At 41.9% G+C, this 25853-nt stretch overlaps 1 protein-coding gene and 1 long non-coding RNA gene across 6 annotated transcripts in view; both read right to left on the bottom strand.

Annotated features, from left to right (window-relative positions):
* Positions 1-17418, bottom strand: part of SLC12A4 (solute carrier family 12 member 4) — a 49600-nt gene extending 32182 nt beyond the window's left edge. Inside the window, exon 1 of one of the 5 annotated variants that reach the window (XR_012765294.1) lies at positions 16974-17418. Coding sequence is in view for 4 of the 5 variants with exons in the window: in XM_075433391.1 (XP_075289506.1) it covers positions 16974-17247 (274 nt within the window). In the remaining variant the exon portion in view is untranslated. Of the gene's footprint in view, positions 1-862; positions 1151-16973 lie in introns of those variants that run through there. The other 4 variants (XM_075433391.1, XM_075433392.1, XM_075433393.1 and 1 more) reach the window with 4 other exon arrangements.
* Positions 17419-18670: 1252 nt separating this feature from the next.
* Positions 18671-25227, bottom strand: LOC142362794 (uncharacterized). The gene is made up of 4 exons (XR_012765293.1): positions 25163-25227; positions 21060-21134; positions 19572-19672; positions 18671-18724 (listed from the first exon to the last, which is right to left on the bottom strand). It is a non-coding gene; the product is annotated as an uncharacterized LOC142362794 (long non-coding RNA).
* Between the last annotated feature and the right edge of the window lie 626 nt (positions 25228-25853).

Raw genomic sequence — 25853 nt, 5'->3', positions numbered from 1 at the left:
TCGCTCTCTCTCAAAAAAAGCTTCCAGCTCCGCTCTCATTCTCCATTTGCATGTTCAAGCATCACCCAGTTCCTTCCCATCAGACTTTTACTCTGAATTTGTCTCCCTGGTGTGTTTGCTTTATACATCTTCCAGCACACAGGATGCCCAAACAAAGCAAACTGCAACAGACAAATCAGTAGAACTACTGATTGGAAATACAGTATTGGTTTTGCAACTACTAGGGCACACGATGATGGAAAAGTTCAGATGATAGAGAAATACAGCTAGCTTTTTACCACTTTCAAGCACTAGCTCCATTATCCCAAACCATATACAGATTCTGAATTACTGTGGACAATGCAAAAATAAGTGAATTTTCAAACTGCATGATTCTACTGCTCCAGTGCAGTGCCACTAAACCCCCTCTCAAAACACTTTCAACGGGAAGCAAAGGAGCGTAAGTTTATATTCAAGCTCTTTACAATGACATCCTATTTTAACTTCACCACTATGTAGAACTGGGTGCTGCAGAGATGTGTGCCAATTTGGATACCACATTGCTAAGTTAAATACAGCTAATTAAATGATAGCCAAAATCACCTTCACAGTTGCATGTTTGGTGCAATCTACTTTTCAGACACATCCTAAATCACAACATCAACGTGTTAATCTCATTTTCTCTCTTTCCATATTCTGCTTCCCATTTCATGAGTAAAACATATGGCAGATGACTATTTCCTCAACCAGAATCACAAATGTACTTTGACAAAATAGAATAGAATGGACTGCAGCACAGTATACAATGCATATTGCAATAAAAAATTTGTCTAGTATATTCCATCTGCCATTGAGCAATACCAGCAGCTTCAAAGAGACTTACTTGCATGGGAAGAGCTTGCATGGAAAGAGCTTGCTATCTCCATCAGTTTTGGAAGAGAGCGGAGGTGATCTCGGAAAGCTACTCGGGGGAATTCTTGCCCCAGCTTCACATGAGGATAGTTTACATTCTGAAGCACGAAGTCTCCTGGGCAAGCACCATCTTGTGACATGCGCACCGTTTTCCACATTCTGAGTTATCAAGTCTTTGGTCTTGGAGAGTAGCTATGTGGTGTTAGTTTTCATCATGCAAGATTGTTTTGCAAGGAACATTTCTTAAAGAGTGAGCTATATACGCTGCAACAGAGAATAATTTATTTGCCTTAGTCCCTACTTAATCTCAGTTTTTGAGGCAGACAAGCTATATTCCAAGTAAGTTAATGTCTCCTCTTCACTTGTTTCACTGCTTCTCAGTCTTCCTCATCTTTCAAGAATTAAGGCATTTTATTTCCAAATGCTACCAGTTCTCTTCCAAACCAAGTAATTCTATTTGCAGCCACCACGACAACAGTTTATCTAAACATCTCCACCACAGTTCCCTGAACTTTTAGAGCTCCCCTACCCAGGTACAGACACAGGTCTATAGAATAAGGTTCATCATCATGTGGACCACCTGAGTTCCATAAAACATCAAAGATGGTCCATGGAACAAAACCTAAAGATCTTAAGTAGCATACACCCACACATGCAAACACACAAGCCCAGGAGACAGAATGAAAGCAATAAATGGATGTCAAAACTTTTGCCTAACTTTTATGCCATTGCCAAGAAAAAAACACTGCAGAAAAAATGTAGTGGATATTCTACTGACTGGTTTTATTTTGCTCTTCTCCGAAAGGTTTATGTTGCCTTTAATTAAAAAAAAAAAAAAAAGAAAAAAAAAGAAAAAATATTAAGAACAGACAGGACAGCGTTCACATTACTGCTTGCTTTCTGGAAGGGGATTAGGCCAGAGAGACACAGTCTCACTGCTCGGGCACACTGAGCGCAAGTATTTTGTGCAAGCCATTGCATTTTCTTTAGTAACTGAGGGATGAAAACCAAAATTTAGAGAGAATTACAGACAAAACACATATATGAAAGTAACTATAAGAAAAACAGGTCAGTGAGGACAAATGAAAGCTGAACAATTAGGCACAGTGAGACTACTGTAAGGAAAGAGCAGGGAGCTTCACAGTGATAAAGGATCCTCAGCCAGACTACTAAAAAAATAATCATCCCTGTAAGGCGGCAGGAGCAGCTGCATGACTGGACCTGTCAAGGCTTTATTCTCCCCTATTGTCGGTTTCTGAACTCCCTTAAAGAAAACCACCACTCCCCTACTTCATCACGTTCAGTTAAATAAGTGGAAGGTAGTACATGTAAAACAACTTCAGATTTCTCCATTTGGACATGACTAACTCGGAGACGCTCACCTAGTTCTTACGGAGGCTCTATCTACCCGACGAGTTAAGGCATGCTGAAACCACAGATGGACGTAGTCTGACTAGCTTTAGTCTAGCCAACACAGATAACAGGAGAAGCCAAAAACACAGCAATGCTAATTAAGCTACAGTAAAGCTTAAAACATTAAAAAAATAAAATTCCCCAAGAGGGCTGAACTTTGATAACAAACTTCTGCCACTTTGCTTTTACAGGCATATATCCGAGCTAATAAAATGCAAGTTGGTAGAGGCACACACACCATGCTCACAGTAAGCCAAGAGGAGCACACCGGCTCTCCGACACGCTTTGCCAGGCAGGCAAGCTGGACAGAGCTCCAGCTACGGCTACGACCTGGGATGATGGCATGCAGCGTTGCCATAATCCTCCCTGCTTGAAATATCAAGAGCTAAATATTAACTGAGGGGCTAAATTTCTTCAGAGTATTTTAACATGAATCAGAGTACAAATCCAAGTTAGAAATTAAATGCTAGGCTTGACAAAGCAAGAAACCCGTAGGTTTATTTACCCCTTTATAACTTGCAAACAGCAGGTATTTACTAGAAAACCAGCTCAAAGGACAGCCCAACACTCCTCCCTTCAATGTAATTTAACTTCTAGAGCAGCACAAGGGCTAGTATCTCACTTGTAATTGTACTATGCATGTGCAAACTCCTTTGTGTACACCACAGTAAAAAAATAAAATTGTAATCAAACAGATTGCATAGCAGCTAACACCACTTTTTTCTGTCATTCAGACACTGTTTTACAAGCATCACTGGCCACAAAGCCTGCAATAGCTAGGGACACAAACAGCCATTTTCATGCACAGAGAATATTATTTATCTTAGACTTATTTTTTTTAATTAAAAAAAAAAAATCAATCATTCCTATTTCTAATATTCCATCCACAAATAACACTGGAATTTAAGATTAGCAGCTAGAGTTGATACCCAAGCAGTTGGTGTGGGCTTCCTTTAACCTAATTTCAGCTATCTAAACAGCAGGCAGTTATATTCAACTAATCACGTAGGCTCGCTTTTTACTCAGAAAGAGATGGCTCAATTAGCTGATCCCTGGAGTGCCTCTCTTGTACACACGTCTTGCCATGCTGCAAACTACTTCCAAAGAGAGCCTAACTTCAACAAAAAAACTAATTTATAGATGGTTTAAAGTATGCAAAATTTATCTCACTTTAGAAAGCAAGTTAGTTCTGTTCCAAATTATTTATGCTTTTCCAGATTTTCATGTCTCAAGATCTTCTGCAAATTTCTACACAACTGGTAATGAGGCCAGAATTCAGTTTGATCTTTTGACCACAAAACCAAAATGGGTTTGCTACGTTTACTGTTCTCACAAGACATAGAAGCAAATGAACACACCCAATATAGGTATTCTACAGGAAACAAAACAGAAATTATTTTCAGGTAGAATATTTCTTCCTTGCGTAATGAGGTAGTTTTATTAGTCGCAACACTGCTTTGAAGACATTCGTTCACAGCCTTAAGGATAAAGTTTTAAAAGCTGTCCATGTCCATTTTTATTACACCTTGAGATATTGGTTTGTTTGTTTCTACAACAGAAACTGTTTTAACACAGTTGTTAAGATACTACTTTCCCAAGCACCTGTATTGTGAGATAAAACTTGGTTCCCTCCAAAAGGCTCCACTGTGTTCAGATAGCATTATTCTCATCGTCCACCAGCAGCAAAGTTTTGCAGAACTGAGTATTGTTGAAGAACAGAAAACCCTAAGCAAGTTTATGGCCTTTCCTAGTAGTTCAAGAACCTCGATACCTCCACGTTCCAGCAGCAAAGCACTCAAGAGTATTGTTGAAACGTATCAAGACACTGTCCCATTAAGATAATCTAAGAAACATGTACACGACAATTTGATTTCAAAATACATTCTAAATCTGCTCATATACTTTATTAATGTGGCTCCTCACATGTGGGTGGGCTAAACAAAACTCTTTCACTCTCAGAACTGTTATGAAACCTCTTTCTTGGTTCATTCAGACGACTACAACAAATCATTCAATTTACAATTATATTTTGCAGATGAAATTTGTAAAATTTCATAAACAGAAATCAGATATTGCTTCTCAAATTACTCACTTCCAACCGCTTAGCAAAAATCCTAATCCAACGTCAGTAATAGTCCAAAGTACAGAATCTTATTTAAAAATAATAATAATTAAAAATAGGCAACCTATTAGAAAGGTTTGTTTCTCCATGGACAACACACAGCTAGTTAGAAACATGAAGCATTTCTAAAAATGAAAATTCTGATTACAAATTCATTTATGGCAGTGGAACAGGCAGCTGACATTACAAATCTGATAATGAGGAACAGTCATTTTCACTTTAGCTACTAAGTAGTCAGTATTATCCAAAGCACTTTTTTTCATGCAAAAGCAGAAAGTAATAATTTAAGATTTAACTTCCAGGTTTTTCAAAACTGAAAATGAGAATTTCATTATTTTGTAGTAGCAAAAGACTTATAGTGACACTCCAAGCTCAGAAAAAGCAGTTCTCAAAATATTTCGAGAACTTATACTAAGTTCTTGAGGTTGGGGGGGGGGGGGATGTTGTTGGTGTTTTTTTTATCAGGAGTATTATATTTATATCAGAAATAGGAGAAACAGGAAATAAACAGCATTGCATCTAGTTAGATAAAACTCATTCACACTGTTAATTCAGTCAGTTAATGCCAGTTCACACATGACCTTGGGCTACCAGGTCTTTTTCACTGAAGGTGGTAGAAAGCATGAGCTGTCAATTCCAGGCTGACCCAGCATTTTATGAAAATAACGGCCAGAGTTGCACCAGATAACAACCCAACCCATGCAACAATCAGGCTGTATGAGAGGAAAGAACAGCCGAATGAAAGGACAGATCTTTACCAGGACAGCTTCTAGGCAGTGAAGAGACCCTCTGTACTTCAAACACAGGCTCAAGCTATCAGTTACACTGACGACGCTGAACTCACATGCCAGACTCAGACACACTCTTCCATCAGAAAATGCACCTTACGGCCAAACTACCGACATTCATGGGTGTTTTAAGAATATAATGTCTTCATTCACCATTTTAATACATAACAGTATTTACTTCACTGTTAAACTGACACTGTCACTAAAGTTATGAGTTTACTGGATTTTGCCCAACAAGTAAAGGTGTGCTTCTTAAAACTCATTACACACTACACTGCAGATACCATGTACATATTTATAATCAGCAACAGCTTTGGCGTCTACAAAAGGGACACAAACAAAACAGTTTTACCAGAAAGTAAATTTAAAAGCTGTACTGTTGATAATATATTAGTTCCTCTGAAATAGTTCAGAGTTCTAAAGACTGCATTTGTCTATGTTCTGCATGAAAGTAACAGCCAAAGCTTTCCCAGACAACAACCTATGCAACAGTTAAGCTGCACCAGAGTACAAAATTACGTGTACAATTAAGCACAGATCTTTGGTTTATCAACATGACAAACGTGCGAAGTTACTATCAAACTTCTAGGGTAGTTTGCAAAACTAGATTAGAGAATAGTTTTACCAATCAAGTTGACTGATACTACACAACTGAAACCATTTAGCAGTTTAATAATCCTGTGTTTCAGAAAGAGCAATATTTTCATTCTTCAGTTAAGATACACTGAAAGTTTCAGAACACTATAATCCTCTGTAGGTATTCATATCAACATGAAGTACTTACCCTTTAGCAATAGCTCTTTGCCATTTTCAGTAATTTGGTTTACCATTATTCTTCTTTCTGCTCGTAGTACATATGCTTTAGCAAATGCCTTCGCTATGAAGTCCTAAGGATCGGACAAGTTTAATAATATCGTATTCCCAAAAGAATTTTCTTCTGCCTCCTCTTGACAAACTGACTGCTAGCTGCAATGTTGAATGGGACTGATCTCTTCAAGGAAGCAAATGGGTTTCTTACAGAAAGCTAAGCTGACACTGATATAATCCTGGCATTACAATCCTTTCAACACTAGGAAAATACGCAAATGTCAGGATCTTACTGAAAATGCTATTTGTGAAATCCAAACCCAGCCACACTTCAGAGGCACATTGCCAGCTGTTTGCTCACTCACTCAGGAAAGTGTGTGCCACAAATCTGCTGCTTGCAGAGTGTGGAATCAGACAGCGTTTTAAACCCACTAACACCAACAAAAGTATAGCTCTGTGACGTTAGCCCTCCAGGCATTTCAGCTTTCCAGTGAAAACAGTGATGTATTTCTTTCCATCTTCAATACTTTTTAACGTGATTACCCACTAGCGGATGAATCATATGCAAGATCACACACAAAAAAAAAAAAGCATCAACAAAATGAAATGGAGGTTTATATAAGATACATAAGTAAATACTAACGTACCAAGCAGTGCATAAATACCAGAAGCCACTTCATTCTGCTCATTCATGAGGAGGTCCTCTGGATACCAGCACACACCACACAGAGACTTACCTACGCTGTACAGTAGGTGCAATCACCAAGCATGCCTCTGTAATTGAAGATGCCAAGTCACTTTTGAGAAATTGGATTTAGGAACTCACACCACTCAGGAACTTTCATAATGTAACTTGTTATTGCCAGCCGAAAAACACACTGTAAAAACAGCCTTTGTACTTTACTGTAATCCACTTCAGAGGTTCTTTCACGGGGAACGACTCCAAATTATTTCTCACGACTATCCTCCCTGAAACTATGTCCCTTCACATGCATGAAGGCACCTCAGATACAGCATACCCTGTATCAAAATACAGGGAGAAGCACTCTAGCGTTTTCCTTGCCTCAGGAAAAGCCTTTTGCCTTGCTGTAAAATGTTCTCACTTTCTCTGAGAGACGGCAACATACATCTATGATACCAGCATGCAGACTCCATGAGATAGTCAATTCAATTCACCTTTCTCACCAATACCAAACATGGAGAATTATTTTCAGCCCTATGCCTGTTCAGGTGACCATGGCTGTGCAGTAAGCAAGATGAGAGAACAATCAAAAATCCAAACTCAAAAAAACCCTCACAATGCACACCACAGTTTCAGACATATCTGCTCCCCTCTCCAGCTCAACAGCGGCCAAAGAAGCAATTGTACAGACACAAACCACAGAGTGAAACCAAGCAGATGGGAACAGCGACCATGAAGTCAACACTGCAATCAGCTCAAAAAGCTCCTACAGGAAACAAGTGGGAATAGAGGAGATATGAACCAGGGTGCTAAATATCTCCAGATATACAGAAAATAACAGAAAAAGGATGTTTAATCACTTCAAAATTTTCAATATATGTACTGTCTATGCATTACATACTATACAATGTACATTAACAGACATCTACCATCCATTCCTGGAAGACAGTAGAAAGACATCTGTAAGCAGTTACAGCTTATTGTGAAGCCCTGAATGTTCTATTAAGTTTCCAGTTAAATCATATACAAAGTGCTGAATATCACATTTTTCTTCCATTTCAGAAGTACTTTGTTCCATGTGAAAACAAAGTGTATGAGAGTGTTTTTTTTTTTTTAACTAAGGAAAATAGAAAAGAAAAAAAAAAGAAAGCTAAAAAAGAGCTAAGCTTGTATACGCTCCAAGGATGAAGAGCTGACCTGTCAGTGTGAAGTGTCACCAACAGCCAAAACTCACTGTAACTCCTCTCATAACACTTAAAGAAAGTACAAGTCAGCATAAGACTTCTCCAAGCAGAGGAAGTCACTCCATCCCACTGAACATTTCAGAGGGTGGAGAGCACTCTGACACTGCACATAAGCAACAAACCACAGTATCTGTAAAATACATACATTCAAACACATGTTTACAAAGAGCTCACAGGTCTTCAAAATAGCACAAAACATTTCACACTGTGCAACACACAGCACAAAGTCAGATATCTGGAGAAGCCACAGTGGCTTTTATCATCATTTTACAAAAAGTTCATGAGTTTGCAAGAGCATCAGAGCAAAATAAGAATAGCACATTAGCTTACAGAAACTCTTCAAGGAGCAATGGGCAGCATTAGATCACTTGTCTTCTGCTCCATCAGTCAGGAATTAAATGAAGCACATGCAACAGAATCCAAGTCAGAAGAAACTCAGGGATCTGTAATGGTGACCTTACTCCTGCTAAACACATGTTTCTACCACAAAGTCCAAAATACAACATCTTAAAAGGGCAAAGGAAAAATACTGCAATTAAATTATTCTCTGTGTGTTGGCTTGAGTTACAGCTGAAAATATTTGGGAGCAGTACGTTCTTAAATCAGACCTGCAAGACTGTTAAAGAACCTCTACTTCTGTCCTTTGCACCAGCTCTGGATTCAAACGTATACTATAGCAAGTTGTAGTAAAAGTGATGTCAGTTATATCATTAAGAGATGGATCAGGAAGGCAAAGCTCCCGAATGCAATGCAAAGGTAGAAGGCAGAGAAGAAACTGTAACATGCTGTCTTCCACCAGAGACAGCAGCAGCTACACTAATCTTCTTGAATTACTCCAAGTCCTGATTCAGATGGAAATAGAGGTGGACTTTGCATGTAGCAACTAAGCTCGGGGCTGCTCAGCTTGCAAGTAGACACAGGGTCATAACACAAAGTAGCATTGCTACAGATAATTTTACAAAAAACAATTACACTCCAGGGCATAAAAATTGTGTTTTACTGCAGCAATCAGCAATTTAAAGCATGCAAGAGCAAGTCTCAACAAGTTTGCCCTCCTTAGGAGTTACTCAGCAAAAGAGCAACTTCTAATGGAACACCTTAACATTCTTCTTTTCCCTGTGACATGGAACTGAAAGGCAAAAGTCTGGATGGTCTAACCACGATAAGAAGGTATCTGTAACGACTGAATGATGTTCTAAATCCCTCAGATAAACACAAGAAATTCCTGGCTACTGGTAGATGAAAATGAAGGTTGGCAATTAGACTGTAGAACAAACACACATACAGTTTTGTTCAGGCATAATTAGCTTAAACCTATACAGAGTACAGCATGCCTCTGCCCTAAACACAGAGCTCTGCGTCATCTCCCCTCTCCCAGGATCTTGTTATACAATCTCTGCTACAGTTCCCTGCAAGCCAGCTTCCTTCAGTTACAGCTTTGATTCTAATTTTCAAAGTAATCAATGGATTACATCCTAATTATATTATAGACTACACGTCAATCAATGAAAGAGTTGGGCTTCTAGGACAACGCAGGTCACTTGGGCGGAGCAGGGAGAAGGGGGCAAATTAAGCATTCTGCATTCAAGGGGACTGACCTGTGGGACAAACTTTCAGGGGACATTAGGCAAACCCAGAAACGGAATACTTTTGGAAATGTTGCTAAGCCATGCTCTAAGCAAATCAGCTTCTGTTCGAGCACTGTGACCACCAACACAAAGGTGGGATGATGACTGTGCTCTCGCCAGTACCAGCAATTGCCCCCCTCACCCCGTGCCTCAGCAGCACAGTCCAGCCTGGTACTGGCCTCTCATCTTCTGCTCAGCAAAATGCCATTTCATCTACATTTCTGACGAGTCTTCGGCTGCCTCCAGTCAGCAACACATAGCTAACGTGGCAAGACTGCCAAGTTATCAACCTCCCCCATTCATCCATAAGCTAATTGAGTCAAAGCTCTTTTTGGGCAATAGGCACTTTATTCTGCACGTCAAGCTCCACCTCTCCGTCCTACAGAGCAGAATGAAGATCAAAATATGATTAAGAAAAAATTCCACCAAGTACCTTTAATAGCAACAAAAATTTTTTGGGAAAAAAAAAAAGTATTCCCAGAACTGTTCTAACTTGTGCCTCTGTCGCTCAGACATGAATTAAGGCTACTGGAAAGTAAACAGTCTTTTCCAGGCCAAACCTAATACCTACCACAAAATCTAAAGCCCTATTACATGACCTATTTGGAAAAAATGCTACTCCTTTAATTCCAGTAACTTCTTTTTACGGTTCAGAAGTGACAGTCTGAAACTCGGAAAACAATGTTTAAAATAAGAGTCACTGAGGACAAACCAGCAGTAGCCAGCCTACAAAATAACCTCTGGATTGGCGTGCAGAGGATGGCAGAAGCAAGGGGACCTGTACCACATAACAGCACCCAAAATGCTTTCATATCCAAAATCCAGAGAAGTTAAACCTACGTGCATTATAAGAGCTATATTTTTCCTGGTTACGTAGACTTCTTATATTTAAAGACAAAAGATATTACATGTATGTCAAGTATTTGATTTTGCTAAAGACTAATTTTTGTGCATGGTATTTAGTTATTTCACTTTCTTATAAAGAAGATATTGTTTGCTTAGAGTTCACAACAGCAGCCACTGTGAAAGATGCGCAGTTCTCCATGCATGACAAAATCAAAGCACACTGAAAGAAATCATCCAAAGCAGCTCAACTGAAAGAACAGAACTGCTCATTGCTAAGGGATCACTTGGCATCATTTAAACAGACACCTACTGAAAACTAATAATTAAGAAAGAGGTTTTACTAAATCAACAACAAAAAATACTGAAACTTTCTTCTCTTTAAGAACAAAAATCAGCTTAGTGCAACTAAGAGATTCAAAATTTTTGACTCAAAGGTTACTGAAGACAATGGAAACATCTCTAAAACGTAATTCCAATAGGCTTTAGGCCATGTCTGAAAACGACGTGTTTTTTTCTCCATAGTTCAGGTCACAGATCAAAGTATTTAAAGAAACATGTTGAAGACACAAACGCTTGGATCATATAAATCTTGCTCCTACATACTGGCGATAACAGCAATTTGTCTGTAACACAAATCAGTCTGCTCATTAAATCCTTTGTCACGTCATAGTCAAGAACAGCCATGAATCTTTAACTTGGTCTGGAAGGGGAAACTCACCAAACGCACCTTTTCTCTCCCTGTGGCACTGGGTGTCCCCTGTTCTGTTACACGCACTTAAAAAGAAAGTAGTGACCACTAAGTTTGATCTTCCTCAAGGTTGTTCTTTAACTTCAGCGAACGGCCTTTATTATGTTTGGCTACACTTCCCAGTCAATGACACTGCAAACCATTCCACATAGAACTTCAGAGAAAAAGGCAAATTTAAACTTAACATTGAAAAGGCATGCAAAAAAGTATTCTTTAACTTTGCTGCAGTGGGGAAAAGAAAGGAAATGTTTTTCTATTTTCTAAAACTATTTTCCTTAAGGAAGTGAAACACTGAAGAAATCTGCCAGGGGAAATTGAACAACATATACATAGATCAATTTGATCCATGAGAGGTACGTACTACAAACACAATGTAAGAAACCCCTAAATTTATTTGAATTTCTTGTTAAAAGTGCAGGATTTAATAAAAGATATACAGCTTCAGTATGTTAAAAAAAAAAAAAAGTTCCCCAAACTAAGTCTCAATTCCAGTTTGAAAGGGGCGCTTAACAAGTCAAAAGGAGCGACCATTTGCAAGTAGAAATAGATGGAAAAGCCATGTCTTTTCATATGCAATTGCTTAGCCTGCTAATACAGGTGTTCTCCAAAACACAAAAGATCGGCAGCTACAAGAGACCAGCAAGGGGGTTGGTTGGGTGGGTTTTTATCTTCTCTTCGTTTGTTGCAACATACAGACCCACACACACACAGTTACAGGAGTTGCTTTCAAATCACTTAGAGATATCACAAAGATACTTCCCAGAGCTTTTCCAAATAACTGAAATACCACAGAACCCACAGAAAGGCCCATGTTTTTCTACACTTAGCTAAGTCTCCTGGCCCGCAGCAATTGGCACCAAGATCCCCTAGGTACTGGAGAGCTGCAGCCTTTCCAGCTGTGTCTTAACCACCGCACAGATTAGCAGAGGTAGGAGACACATGCTTAGCAAAGTAACAGTTTACACAGTAACATGAACTTTCTTCTTCTCCTAGACAAACATTTTCACAAAGGAATTAAACCTTACAACACCACATGCTGCTAAAAGAAGCTTGAGGTACCCACCACGAACTCCACTGAGATGAGCTTCTCTGAGAAATTCCTTTGCTTACAGGCTACAAAGCATAGACCATCTCCTTCACCCACCCACGTGCTGAAGCAGCTAATCATGTCACAAAGCACTTCACTCATTTTTCACATACCGCACTCATCGCTTTCCTTATCTGAACCAAGAGCCCACTTATCTATGCACCTGTACTGTTGAAAAAAGTATTCTGGAGTTTGGCACTGCCATCAGTGCTGTGCTAATTGCAGACTGCACAAACCAACCAACCAACCCACCCCAGGACTTCACAAGGATGACCCTGCTGCTAAGGCCCCTTTCAGGATCTGCATTTCAAATTATAACCCTTGCTGTGCATCTCACGAGTATCCTTTATGGAACGGGAACAAATACTGACAGGACACCTTTAGTATCTTCAAATTTACACATTAAACTCTACAGAGAGGGAAAACAGATGCCAAGCTTAGCAGAACAGAAAAAACCCTTCCTCATCAAAGTGCAACTAAACTGAAGATGATGCAGTCTCCGTACCACTTTCAGCAAGACAACAGTAAACAAATCACCAGAGGGGACAGTTCACTGACACCAGTGTATTTCTATTCTCAGGTTACTTTCTTTCCTCCCAAACAATTCAGAGCTTCTCCCTCCAACTCCTCCCCAGGCTCCCTCCTCCAAGGCCTCTTTCTGCAGTTTTGAGCAACATGAAAAAAGCTGAAGATGCACGTGCTTCAGAGGCTATGCAAAAATGTCCTGCTTTGACTACTGTAACAGCGCCATTTACCCACATCGCTGCTAGCAGAAGTTCTTGAATTTAAGATAACCTAAAATGTATTTTGACACGTTTCTGTCACTCCTACTCAGCTGTAGTATCTAAACCATTTCATGACTAATTCTATCTTATATCTGGACTTTGCCAAAACACCTACATATAAGAATTAAGCACTTTGGAAAAGAATTTTTTAATGATTTACGTATCTCCATTGAAAGCATCTTCAGATGTATTTTATGTAAGCTTTATTTCAAGTCTTGCAAACGGCTTAAAACCTTTACTAGTAAGTTACCACATATCAAAAAGCAGCAAACCAGGAAGAAGCTTAAGGTAAAACCGCACTGCTATCACACCAGAACTTTCTTTATCCATCGTTTCAAAAATAGCTTATTGCAAATGACCAGCATAATCTGTTGCTGCACAAGGGCACTGTACATACTGATGCAGGCTGTAAGCATGAGGAAAAGGTCTCAAGTCTGGTTAGAAAACTCTGGGCTGAAAGGAAGCCATGTGATAACAGGAACAGAGGCAGAGCAATTCATTGGCAAAAACCAAGGGTGGCAGCTGACCAAAGCTGGTTAGTGACACCAAGCTGATTAGCGTCTCATTTCCACAAACAAAAGTCACAGAAGATAAATAACTTCCCACAGGACACATGACATTGCCACACTTTGGCTAACAGGCTGCACAACCACTGCGGAGCTGAGATTCCTATTAAAGCAAAGCTTATTTGGTATTTTTTAAACACTATTCGGGCCCCACTGTCTCTCTTCTTACCCTTTGTACCGAACCTAACGTGCTGGCATTATTTCAAAGACTGAAGAGATGCCAAATTCACATTTCTCATCCCTGCCGATCCATAAAGCAGGGCTCACAACGTTTATCATAGGATCACAGGATAATTCTTTGTACTTCTTTCTCTAAATGAAAGACGTCAAAATCTATTACAAGCAGTGGCAGTCAGTGGAACTTGTTTAGAAAAAAAAAAGCTGATTTTATTCACAAGCAAGCACTGGAGCTATCTGGGAAAGCTACGTTATTGCACTCTGACTGATGTATTCTTACAGAAACGGTTGACAAGAAATTCTGTTGCAGAATGGCTTCACATCTGTAGTGCTTAGAGGACACCAAATCACTTCATGTCCTAAATACAGCGAAACTCAGAAAAAACATTGAAAAATAAGGCTATGAAAAATAGAGGTTGGACTGAAAAGGTCAGAGTGAACCAAGAATCTGTCAGAATCACAAGCAACAGCCTAAGAGATTGTGCAAGGAGTACTGGACAACAAAGCCACCACTTTGCACACTGTTACAGACCAGCTACGCAGAGTTACGTTACCCTGACAGACCACACTCTTTAAGGGCCATATCGTTACTGGGTCACTTTAACACATCTCTGGACAAACTGAGCAATGCAAATTAGTCTTTAAATAAGGTTCTAAATAGCAAGCTGTCAAAATAAAATCTCCCCTGGAGAAGATTCACCAGAACAACTGCAACAAATTCCTCATACTGACTATGGTAGTGCTACTTGAGTGCATGGAAAGACTGGAGAACCGGCATTGCTCAGCCAACTGTGTGTGCGTTTGCGCAGTGCCCTAATGAACAGTATGCCCTTTCATAGAGTCACAACTGAAAACCCTGAAATCGCGAGCTCAAGACAAACAAAGTTTACCTTATCTGGAATCAGGGGCATCACCAACACCAACAAATGCCTTTATGAGCCCCGTAATCAGCTGCCACAGTAGGCTCTGGAGGGTCACTCTTCCCTCCAGTCCACAGGCTCCAGCCAGCGCTAAACAGCTGTGAGACGCCTTGCCTTCAACAGGAGCTTCGATCTCCATCATGTCATATTATCAATGCTGCCTCAGCACAAGAGGCTATGGTACTCTGCAGAGGATGTAGAAAGCAGCATCGAAAACCAAAGGAATAGCACAATGGAGTTCAGATTCCCCTCTACAGAGCCATAAACCCAAGAAACCTAGGAAGAGACAGCAAAGGCCAGTGGGGAAGAACACGCTGGTCAGTACACGTAGGCAAGACAGCGTATCTGTCTACATACACCCTGAGGATATGAAACAACACTTCATTACTGTGAAAGTAAATTTAAAAATAGAAGGCAGTTATAGTTCTAACAGAACTACCATATATTAATAGAGATGTTACTAGCTATTTATCCATTTTAAAATAGAGTCCTCTAACTTCCAGCAGCACGGTTCCGTGCTGCAGTGGAGTAGCAGTACTCAAGAGCTCACAGCTTGCCAGCCACCGATAGACTGTGACGGTGAGCCGAGTATCTTGAAGCTTGTTGTTTGCACACATCCTACAGGCAGTCTGCCATCCAAATGACAGGCAGTTTGAGTTAACCTTCCTTTGACCACCATGGCAGTAGCTTCCACAAGTCACACTCACCAACCCACAGCCAAAGCTAGCTAGTAGAAGAAGTACACCATGAGGTCTCCACCTCTACCTGCTGAAATGGGTGAAAAACACCCGTTACTTTCATACACATGGACTATATGTTAAGTAAACCAAGAGTAAAACAGATCTTTTTTACAAAATGAAGTCAAGGCCATGCACAGCCTTTAGGGTTAGAGCCTCAAATGGTTTGTGGTAACAGGCAAGCTGGGAAAAGCACCTAACCCTTCCATCATTCCAGAATGCCCACACTAGAACTGGAATCAACTGACATAGCAGTCATCAGGCCTATGTAAGCTACTCAACACAGCAAATCTAAAACTCCTTTGAAACCTACGTAAAGACAAAAAAAAAAAAAAAGGTACACATTGGAGATTGAAGCACAGATTCACAGAGAACAATAAGACGACCAGGTAGGAACTGGACCTTGATCTCATGACAGCAGAGTATCAGCTCTGCAGAATAACCCTTTTGTCTTCCTTGAGCACAGGCCTGAGCAGGTCAGGCTCCCTTCAGGAAGTATGGGGCATCCAGTAACATTCGTATTCAAAAAGTTTGACTGCACAGGCAAGGAAGAACAGGTCAACTGTTTACGGGTTTTTCTTTTGTTGCCTAGAGCCACGCGTGATTCACAGAGGGCAAGCCAGATTCACCAGCTGAACCCACGGGAAGGTCCTCTTCCTGAAGGTTACAGAACTAAACGTAACCAAGGCAGAAAAAAGAAACAGATCCCACAGAGCTACAACAACCTTCCACCGGAACTACTCCACTCCCCAAATCCAAGTGTCTTTTATTTTCTCACTAGAAACACTCGCTGCATTTAAATTGATTTACACCTAAAAGTCAAAGCAGAACCCCGACACTGGCTGAGCAGTGATATTAGCTACCTGATTAAAGAATGTGCTTCTCGCCACCCAAAATCCCCTCCGACTGACGTGATCCTCTTCTGCACCTGGAACACATCAGCCACCAACAAAGAGCAGCTCTGCCTAGCAGGAGCAGCTGGGAAAGCGGCACGGACACAACACACATGCTGTAGCATTCACGGGCCCACTCTGAGGCGGTGAGATCTAGCGGGCAGGCGCAGTTTTTAAGATGACATAAGCAGGAGCAGCAGCCACCCGAGATTCGGCTAATCTAACCGAATTTTCTATCGGTGAAGCACTGAAAAGGGTATTTTTTTCACGGAGCGCATCTCTTATCAGCTCCGGGGACCGCAGCGTGTGGGAGCAACGATAACCGCCGGCCCCCCGCGCTATCGGCGAGCGGCTGCGGGGCGGAGGGAACCCCCGGGCGGGGCCGGCTCGGCTCCTCCGCGCATCCCGGGGGCACCCGCCGCGGCCACGCGTCCCTCCGCCGGGCCGGGCGCTCCGAGGGCCTCGCCGCGGCGTTCCGGTACCGGCAACAGCGGAGCGGTCGCCCGCCCCGGCGGACATTGGGGGGGAGGGGGCTCCTCCTCCGGGCGCGGCCCCCGAGAGCCGCTACGGCCGCGAAGCGGAGCGGGGGAGCCAGTCTCGCCCCGGTGGCCCCCCCCCGCCCCGGCCGTGCCCGCTCACCGTCGGAGCTGACGGTGTCGTAGGCGTCCCCAGCGGCGGGCGCGGCGGCCGGCTCCCGGTAATCCACCCAGCTGAGCCCTTCCACGCTGTCGTACTCGGCGCGGTGCTTGTCCTCCACCGGCACCACGGTGAAGTGCGGCATGGCTGGCGGGGCGGAGAGGGCTCCCCGCGGCACCGCAGCCAGGCAGGCGGGACGCGGCGCGGAGCCGGCGGCGCATTCCTGCCCCGTGCGGTCACTTCCTCTCAGGAAACCGCGCTCCTCAACTCCACCCATTCCCCTCCGAGCGCCGGAGCGGCCGGGCGGGCAGGCCGGGGGACGCCCCGCAGCCGGGACCGGGACGGGGGGGGTCGCTCCGCCGGACGGGCGCGCTCAGCAGCGGGGGCGCGGAGGAGGGGCCGGAGGCGGCGAGGCGGCGCGGGGAAGGGAGAGCCTTCCTCCCGCAGTCATCGTGACAGCAGCCGGGCCCGGGGGGGCGGCGGGAGCCGCGGAGCGGGGCGGGGCGAGGCGGGCCCCCTCCGCGCCCTCCCTTGCCGGCGCTCCCCCGGACCGCCTCAGGGAGGAAATTTCCCTTCGCCGCGGCCTGGGGCCGCCTCCGACCCGCTCCCCCCCTCCCCTCCCGCCGCCATTTGCTGGGCGGGGGCGATGCGGGGGTGGCTGCGGAGAGGGCGATCCCCGGGGCCGTGGACAGCGCAGGGCGCGGCAGGGACCCTGTGCGTGGTGGCAAAGGCTGGGGAGGGGCCTTGCGGGGAAGGCATCAGCGCTGCTGGGGCAAACCCTGCTCAGGACTCGCAGCAGCCCGCTAAACCCTGGCCCGGGGGCTGATCGGCACCGAACCGCGTAAAGGCACCCCGAGAGCGGGTTTATTTCTATGCACGTTATCGTTAGCTTCAGAGGCGGCAGCTGTCCCCGCTTCCTGCGCTTGTGGTTTCCCTTGCGCTCGCTCTCCGCTCCGGCTGCACGGAACCCTCAGAAACAACAGGGCAAACAGAGCGAGCCCAAGGGAGCGAGGAAGCATCAGGCTGGGGTAAAACCCTGAGTGCGGGCTAGTTATAGCTGCATGCAAAGCAGTCAGTTGCTAAGGCAGCAGTCTGCCGGGGCAGATGAACCGTGGCCCCGCTGCTCGGGCCTGGGAGCCAGGGTTCCGCCCTTGTTTGGTCCCGCTAATGGAGGCAGTGGGGTGAGCCACCCCTTCCCAGCAGCCAGGACGGACGCCTCAGCGGGTCACCAGAAAGCCCGGCCGCACGCCTGCCTCTCAACCACTTGTCCCCAAGGGAGCGAAATTCAATTTTGCCTTCCCATTAGAAAAAACTGGCACCAGCGAGGGGTAGCTTGGCCTTCATTTTGTATACGGTAGCCTTCAGCTCGAATTTAACCATGAATTAATAGTTGATAATGCTATTTATTGCCTGTGTTTGAAAGCTAGCCTTGAAAGGAAAAGGATCCCTTTCTCCTGCATTGTGTATTTGTGAGAAAAAAGCTCTAGAGAATAGTTTGTGCATTTTGCTATGGAATATCAACTCAAACTAATTCTGTAGATTTCTGACTAAAATACTCCTTAACCAAGAAATCTGTGTACAGCTTCAAGTCAGTCCAGTACTGACGTAAGTTTTGTCTTCGGATTGTGTAGGAGTCTATAGAAGGATGTAAACCTTGAGGGTAAGACTATTTAGATATGTCCTGTGCTCAGAAGAAACTTACCCCTAGCTTTCTGAATTTGTCCTGCGTTTTCAACAAAGCAGTCTCCAGGTCACTGGGAGAAAGAAAAAAGTGTAATGAGCAAAAGAGAGACAAAGATGAGGGAGAATGCTTTGTTCATGATAACGGAGTAATGAGTCTACTTTTAATTAGTTGAGTTTTGAAATAAACAAGAAGGATCCATGCTGTGGAGTGACAGCTGCCAAGGGGGTACAGGTGTCTCAGTTCACTTAACACTAACTTGCTGGTAGACTGCCTCTGGGGAAAGCCAGAGCAATTATACCTCTTAGTATTGATCAGACAGGTGGAAAGACTTCTAAGACTCCTGTGCTTTCATATAACCTACATTTTACTTTTGTCTCTTTGCTCTGTTAAGGAAAACAACAATGATCTTCGTCTGGCCATGTAGATCTCAATAATAGCCTCATCAGTTTTGGAGGAGATTAAAAGAACCCAGATTTTCCTCTATTCAAAACTCGTGATATCTTGAAGATATTTTTTTCCAGTAACCCTAAAATGAACACATCCATAAGTACAATCCCACTGAGGTCTGTAAAGCTTTACCAGCAATTTCTGTGGGCAAGCTAGGCCAATTTTGATAATTTAGAAAGCATTTCTGTTAATTTTAGAAGCATTAGTTCTGACAGACAGGAAACATCTTGGTGCACCACTTAGTCCACTGTTTTATCTCCAGCAATATTTTTTCCCCTGGAGGAAAGTGGAACAATTGGACAAAAAGCAGCATTTTCTGTTAAACCCTCTTTGGTTGAATTATCTTTCATTGGTGTTCATTATAAGTATGAGCTAATAAGCTAGCGTCCACCAAGAAAACAGGAAAATTAAGTATTAATTGGTAGGGGGCAAAGAATTTTGCCTAGAAAAAGGGCAAGATAGTAACTCACCATTAAGCAAGGTAGTTCATGCTTAGTCTTCTGCATTCTTCTTTCCTGTTTTCCACTTTGTAAAGCTTTTGAGTGAAAATGTCTGGTCTAAGTAAGCTATCCTAGAAAAAGGAGACAGGGGTTGTAAGAAAGAAGTCTCAAGAGTTAATGTTTTAGGAGTCATGCTTATTCAGCAGGAAGAATTAAACTGGGCACTGTCTTCTCATCCGGCTTTTGAAAGCAGGTCTGGCAAGGAGCTGTCTTTATGCACTAAAAAAAGTGCATCTAGGCCACCACAAAACGTTTTAGTATCATGAAATCAATTGCACAGGAATTGTAGGGAATGAGGGGAGAAGAAAAAAAATACAATCCAGCTCATGCACATACACCAGCAACTCCCCTCTCTGGAATGGAAAGGACATTCAAATGTCTTAGGAGATAATTTAGCCCTAGGAAACTATTCAAGTTTATTGAAGCAAAAATACTTCTTTTGTCTAAATACAATGGTTCTTTACTGACTTGTAGACAGCCCATGTTTAAAGATAAGAAGTTATCTGCCCAGTCAACTTGGTTGTTTAGCATCTGGTTTGTAAGAGAACTGAAATTTCAACCTAGGTGATTGGCCTTTGTTTTTTTCCCTGAGTATGAATACTGATTGTTATTTCTGAATAGTATGAGTGGCCATCAGAAGCTTAAAAGTTGTCTGATATGAATGTGAGGCTGGAATGAAACTAGATGATCTACAATACTACAGCATTTACCTGACACAACATTGCTGTCTCATTAAATAATGGAGATGAAAATTACCTGTTTTCTACAAAGCTAAATGGAATTTGGGATTGTGGTTTCATCTGGGTACAGACTGGGCAGTGAAAACAAAAGAAAGAGCAGAGACAATAATATTACTTTTTTTTTTTCCTCTCTACCCACCACACACCTTACCCCACCTCTAACACAGAAAAACTGCACTTCTAATAAAAAGTCTGGTGGTTTCACTGCTAAAAGCATTGAGACCAGCTCAGCAGAACCAAGGCTTATTAGATGAGAAAAGACCTGATTTTTCAGTACTCTAGCGTACATTAACAGCATCAGTGAAATCAGCAAATCCATGATCTCTTCTCTGATACATCATCGGGAACTGCTTTTTAAATTGTTTATTACCTAACAAGTCATACAAGCAAAGACACAGTTCAGTTCTTATTCAGTAAGCCACTGGGTATTTGTGAACTACTTTAGGTCTAAGCTTCCAGCGGAAAGGTCAGTACGCTTCTACAGGAAACAACTATGCCGTTCGACTCAAAGTAAAAGGTTGTATGAGTCTTCTAGCAGGGTAGTTTGGTAAACTGCTGAAGACCCTGATATAAATCTTCAGGGCAGGCAAGCAAGGTCAAGTTTGCCTTGAACACTTCTTATTACAAGTGACACCACTCAAGCATTAAAAAAAACAGCTTGGCTTTTACAGCCCAGCACGAGAGAGTTACAGCTGGTACAGAAACAGACTGGACTTACACGTGAGAGGTGTTTCGTCCCTTCTCTGACAGACAGCAATTCACAGGTTCTCACGTGGCCCTCATACAGTCCATCCTAGGAGAAAGTGAACATACAATTAATACCAGCATTACTGATCACTTGTAAGGATATAGTAGAGGGAACAGCCTGCCTCAGCCCTCATGTACGTGCATTGAACACCCTTGTAAATGAGCTCTGGAGTATTGTTAGTTTATGCACTTGCAATGTATGATGTTAACATCAATCAACCAACAAGAAATAACATTGTTTCAGCTTCTCAGTGAAAGCAATTTGGCGTTTGTTTAAGGATAGAAAGACCCAGCATCTGAAACTGTGTTTGTAGATAGCTTTTCTTGCCTTCTTCCTGAATTTAATGGGAAGATACCTAATTTTAAACAAACTAGTTTGTTTTTTCTAACCAGGAAAGTCAAGACCAAGCAAAAAACATTATCCTTAGAAATAAATACGTCATAAAATTACAACTGTGATTATTTTTTTTTTTAATTCATCTGTAAAATTGTGTTGCTTCCAACATTGTTTGGAGTGCTTTAACATACCTCAGAAAGCTTTGTAGAAAGTTTAAATTAATTTTCTCTAAATGCAGCTTTGAAATGCCTCACTGGTGAAGTAACTTACCCACTTATTGCTGTCACTGCTGACCATAGTGTTTATGTCCCCAGGCAGAATACCTCCCCAGCTTAGAGGTATGTGCACAGGATGCACTGGCCTAGAAGCCTGAGAGATAACATCCATAACACTCTTTATCCAAAACACGTAAAACCTCTTAAGTAGAATACCTGCATTCTGATGTTGTAGGCAATAATCATATTGTATCTCTGTTAATACAGACAGGTAAATTGCTTCTCTCCTCTTTGTAAATGGGACACTTATGCTTTGAAACCATGGAAAACTTCTAAACCATATGATATGAAAAGTATTTCTGAGATATCCTGGATCATTGATTTAGTAGCAGAGTAGTGGCCCAGAAAAAAATGTATTCCAGTTAAAACAGAAATAAGATTATTGGTTAAAGGAAAAGTTTGCAGATTTATAGACAGCATAAATATAGTAAAAAAAACTCTGGGAAACTGAAACCTTGCTCCGTTATCTCCCATGCAGTTAGGCACAAAGCCCTGATACCTGGAAGAATTAAATACTTTCAGTTTTTAAAGCCAACATGTTTTTAGAAAGCATAAACACAGACATTTAAAACTGTGTAAAGAGAAAGGCTGGGATATGCACAACAGTGGTTCCGTAACTATTATTTATTGTTTTGAAAGATTTTTTCCACTGGAGTGGAACCTGGGTGACAAATAGCCCAGAGCTGACCATCAGAAAAAAAGAGAACAAAACTTGCCACTGCCAAGGCACAGCTTCCCTGGACATGAGGCTTGGCAGAAATTATGCAGGTTCATGGCCAGCATTTCACCACAGTGAACTTCTGTTTTCTCACATTCTTGCCTCTCCACGTCCGAGGATCACACCAGCCCTGTGGATGAAGCAGGCCGGAAGCTGGCAACCTGGCTGCAAAAGTTTCTCGGCCAACAAAGATCACGATCTATTTCATCCATGACAAAGACAAGCACTTGCTGAAAGAGGTCCTTTGGAGAGGACCACAACACCTACATCCACATGTCAAGAACTGGGGGCAGAGTAGTGAGAACTTCTGGGAGTTGCACTGTGCGATCCTCCATATACCGTTTCCAAGAGAAAAGTCAGGCAAGGAAAGGTCACATTATACTTGTACGGGAGCTTGTACGCTAAATGCAACTGAAAATTTTGCTGTCTTTCTCTTAGAAAAGATGTCACAGGTTAGACATTAAAAGACCACAAGAGGACACCATGGTGCCACTTATCTTCAAAATTTGTTTCAAGCATCTTCTGTCTTACTTGTAAAATTAGTCATAACTGTACTTGCTATGTGGAGAAGCCATTTCTATCAAAGATGCCTTAATCTCATCGTTAGATACTAGAAAGTTACCAAGTCTTTGAGCTGTCGTGTCCCGTCCACCCCCCCAATTCAGATTCTGTAAATTCCAGTAGGAGCTGGATGAAAGTTTTCTCCACTAAACACGATAAATATTGCAGTAATTTTCAGGGTAGGATTAAGATGCTGGAAAAATACTACTCAGAGGTTTGTTGTGGGTTTTTTTATTTTTTTACTTTTTTTTTTCCAGGGTTCAATTTGCAGTTCAATTTTTAGCATGGATAGATTTGTCATGGTCTATTTAATTTTTAATAAAGGGCTTAGAGAAGAAACTGAGCACAGGCTTAGACAAGATTCTTTGGATGTTCCGAGTTAACTACAGGAGAATATTCAGGAAAATTAACCCAAACAGACTTTTCAAAGCTGTATCAAACTTTTTTCTGTATGTTTATATCCCGGACTAAATGGACCTTCTTTTGATTTGTCTGACAAAACCTGTATTATCTTCAGTTTTAATCTTAGCATTTTAACCTTTATTTTGTTCCTCAGCAACAACCCACAGGGGAACTTGAATTCTTGCTTCCTGGACTCTCTGCTTTTCTTTCATTGCAGAACTGCAGATTCTGCACGTGAAAGAAATGGTTTATGAAAACAGTGAAACCAGGTGCTGAGAAAGGGCTTCAGAGAAAAATACTTGCCCATTATATACCAGAAAGAATCATCCTAGTGAAGTTTACCAAACAATTTGGGGAGAAGCAACAGAAACAGAATAAAATTAAGTGCCCTGTGATTTGACTTCTGATCATTAAGGCTAGAGCCTCGACTGGAAGCAGCAACATTTCTGTGATGTAAACTAAATGCTGAACTTTGTTTACTTAGCTGTTTGGGTTGTTTTGTTTTTTTTTTTTTTTTACTATTTTTTGACTCATGACAGAAGCAGCTGAACCAAGTCTAATATATCCTCTGAGGTCACAGCTTTGGGGAAGATGGGTAGGCTGTTGCTTTCATTTTGCAATTAAAAAATTGACATTTATAGGTTATAATAATTTCTCAGACAGTACAGACATTGGAGAAAGAATTGCCACCATTGCAATCTGAGTGTCAGGAAGTGAAACAGGCTATGAACATCTCTTCTGGTAATATTGGACTAAGAGACTGAGAGCTTCTAGTTCAACCATTGAAGATCCTGGACATCTGTGAAATACAGAAATGGGATAAAAGTACTTCCCATTTCCACATAATTTTGTTTTTCCTCTGACAGAAACTACATAATTAACATAAATAAATGTGAAGGTTATTAAAATTTTTTACATTTTCTCTGGTTTGAAAAGATTAAAAAAGGAAAATTATAGGAGTACCAAACACCCACTACAATCTCAAGTTGTTCTGTGTAGGTGTAAAGTTCGTAGGTAAGATACCAAGACAAAAATCAAGACCAAGTTAAAAAAGAAAAAGTTCTTGAAATACTGACTCAGGTCTTCTGAAACACTCCAAGAAGGGTTATCTAGCATCACAGTCTGTCCTGAAAACAGTTCAGCAGATCCACTAACATACTGCTCTGGGTCTGCGAGTCAAATCCAAAAAATCTTAAGAGCAAATGAAAGTCACTCTTAGTGGGAAGAAACTTTTGGCTGTTTAATTTTTTGCAGTTTAGACATGTTACGTTTTCAGAATTTGAAGCAATTTGATCATTTCCATGTCTGTATAAATCCAGAGAAGAAAGCTGCTGCTTTCAATAGCAAATGGAAGAAATCCAAGTTGCTGCAGTCTTACTCTGCTTTTGTGCTCCTCCCCTCCACTAACACTGAACATGGTTAACCCAATCACTGACATGATCAGCAGGAAACCCACTACTTTAGGGAGGAAAACAGTTATTTTTCAGCTAGATCAGCTCCCTGAACCAGCTTACCATATAGTTACACCAGCGGTGTCACAAGGGACAAGGGAGGAAGCATGCAGTGAAGAAACAGGGTAGGACTGCAGCAGCCAAAGTTAACGCTCACATAAATGGCTAGGGCACTGCACCTAACTCCAAAAGGTGATGGAGATGCAATGATACCCGGCTTTTCAAAGCTGATTCTGTGATGCAGATGCCCACTGAACCTTATGTTTAAGATAAAGTAGAAGTTAACAAACTTATAGAGGTGGTTCAACTTAAGGCATGATGTTTACTGACCTTGAAACATAGAAATATGCTGGCATATTGCTTGAACAACTCAATGATACGCAAGAAGGAATGCAAATGTTTAGCACCAACCAGCACAGCTCAGTAGTCCATATCCAATGTAAAACATGCAGAAGTCCTTCCATGGCCCAAAGAGGTCAGAAATTCTGCTGAGCAGAAGTTAGACACATGAACTGAACTACTCAGATTTTACAGATCAGCTGTATATATTAGACCAGCAGCAGACTTTGTAAGGCTTGGTTTCTGGCATCACCACTTACCTAGATGAGACAACTGAGAAGTTTTTTTCTGTGGATGCTACGGCCCACTAGTCTGGAAAGGGAGAGTACTAGGGGAAGGGCACTGGCATCAACCTTTTAGAACCAAATCAATAGTCTGCATCAATATTATGTCTGTAGTTTTTGGCTGTTCATATCACACGTGTGAAAGCATGAGCCTTGGATTGTTAAAGATGCCTTGAAGTTTGAGTCTTAGAAAATCAGCCTAAAGTACATTGATTTTGAGATTTACAGAAATAGTAATAACTATTTTCAGAATTCATGTTAGCACAGCTCATTATTTAGAAGAGGTAAATAATGACTTGCATCCTTCCATTCGGCAGCCAACAAAGCTTATTACAAAGTTGGTATCTCAGTTATATCTGATAGCTCACTGACACCACTAACCAAAATAGAATCTGTCA

This window comes from Opisthocomus hoazin, chromosome 12, assembly GCF_030867145.1.
Source record: "Opisthocomus hoazin isolate bOpiHoa1 chromosome 12, bOpiHoa1.hap1, whole genome shotgun sequence".
NCBI classification, from domain to species: domain Eukaryota; kingdom Metazoa; phylum Chordata; class Aves; order Opisthocomiformes; family Opisthocomidae; genus Opisthocomus; species Opisthocomus hoazin.
This window is presented reverse-complemented; position numbering and strand designations above follow the sequence as displayed.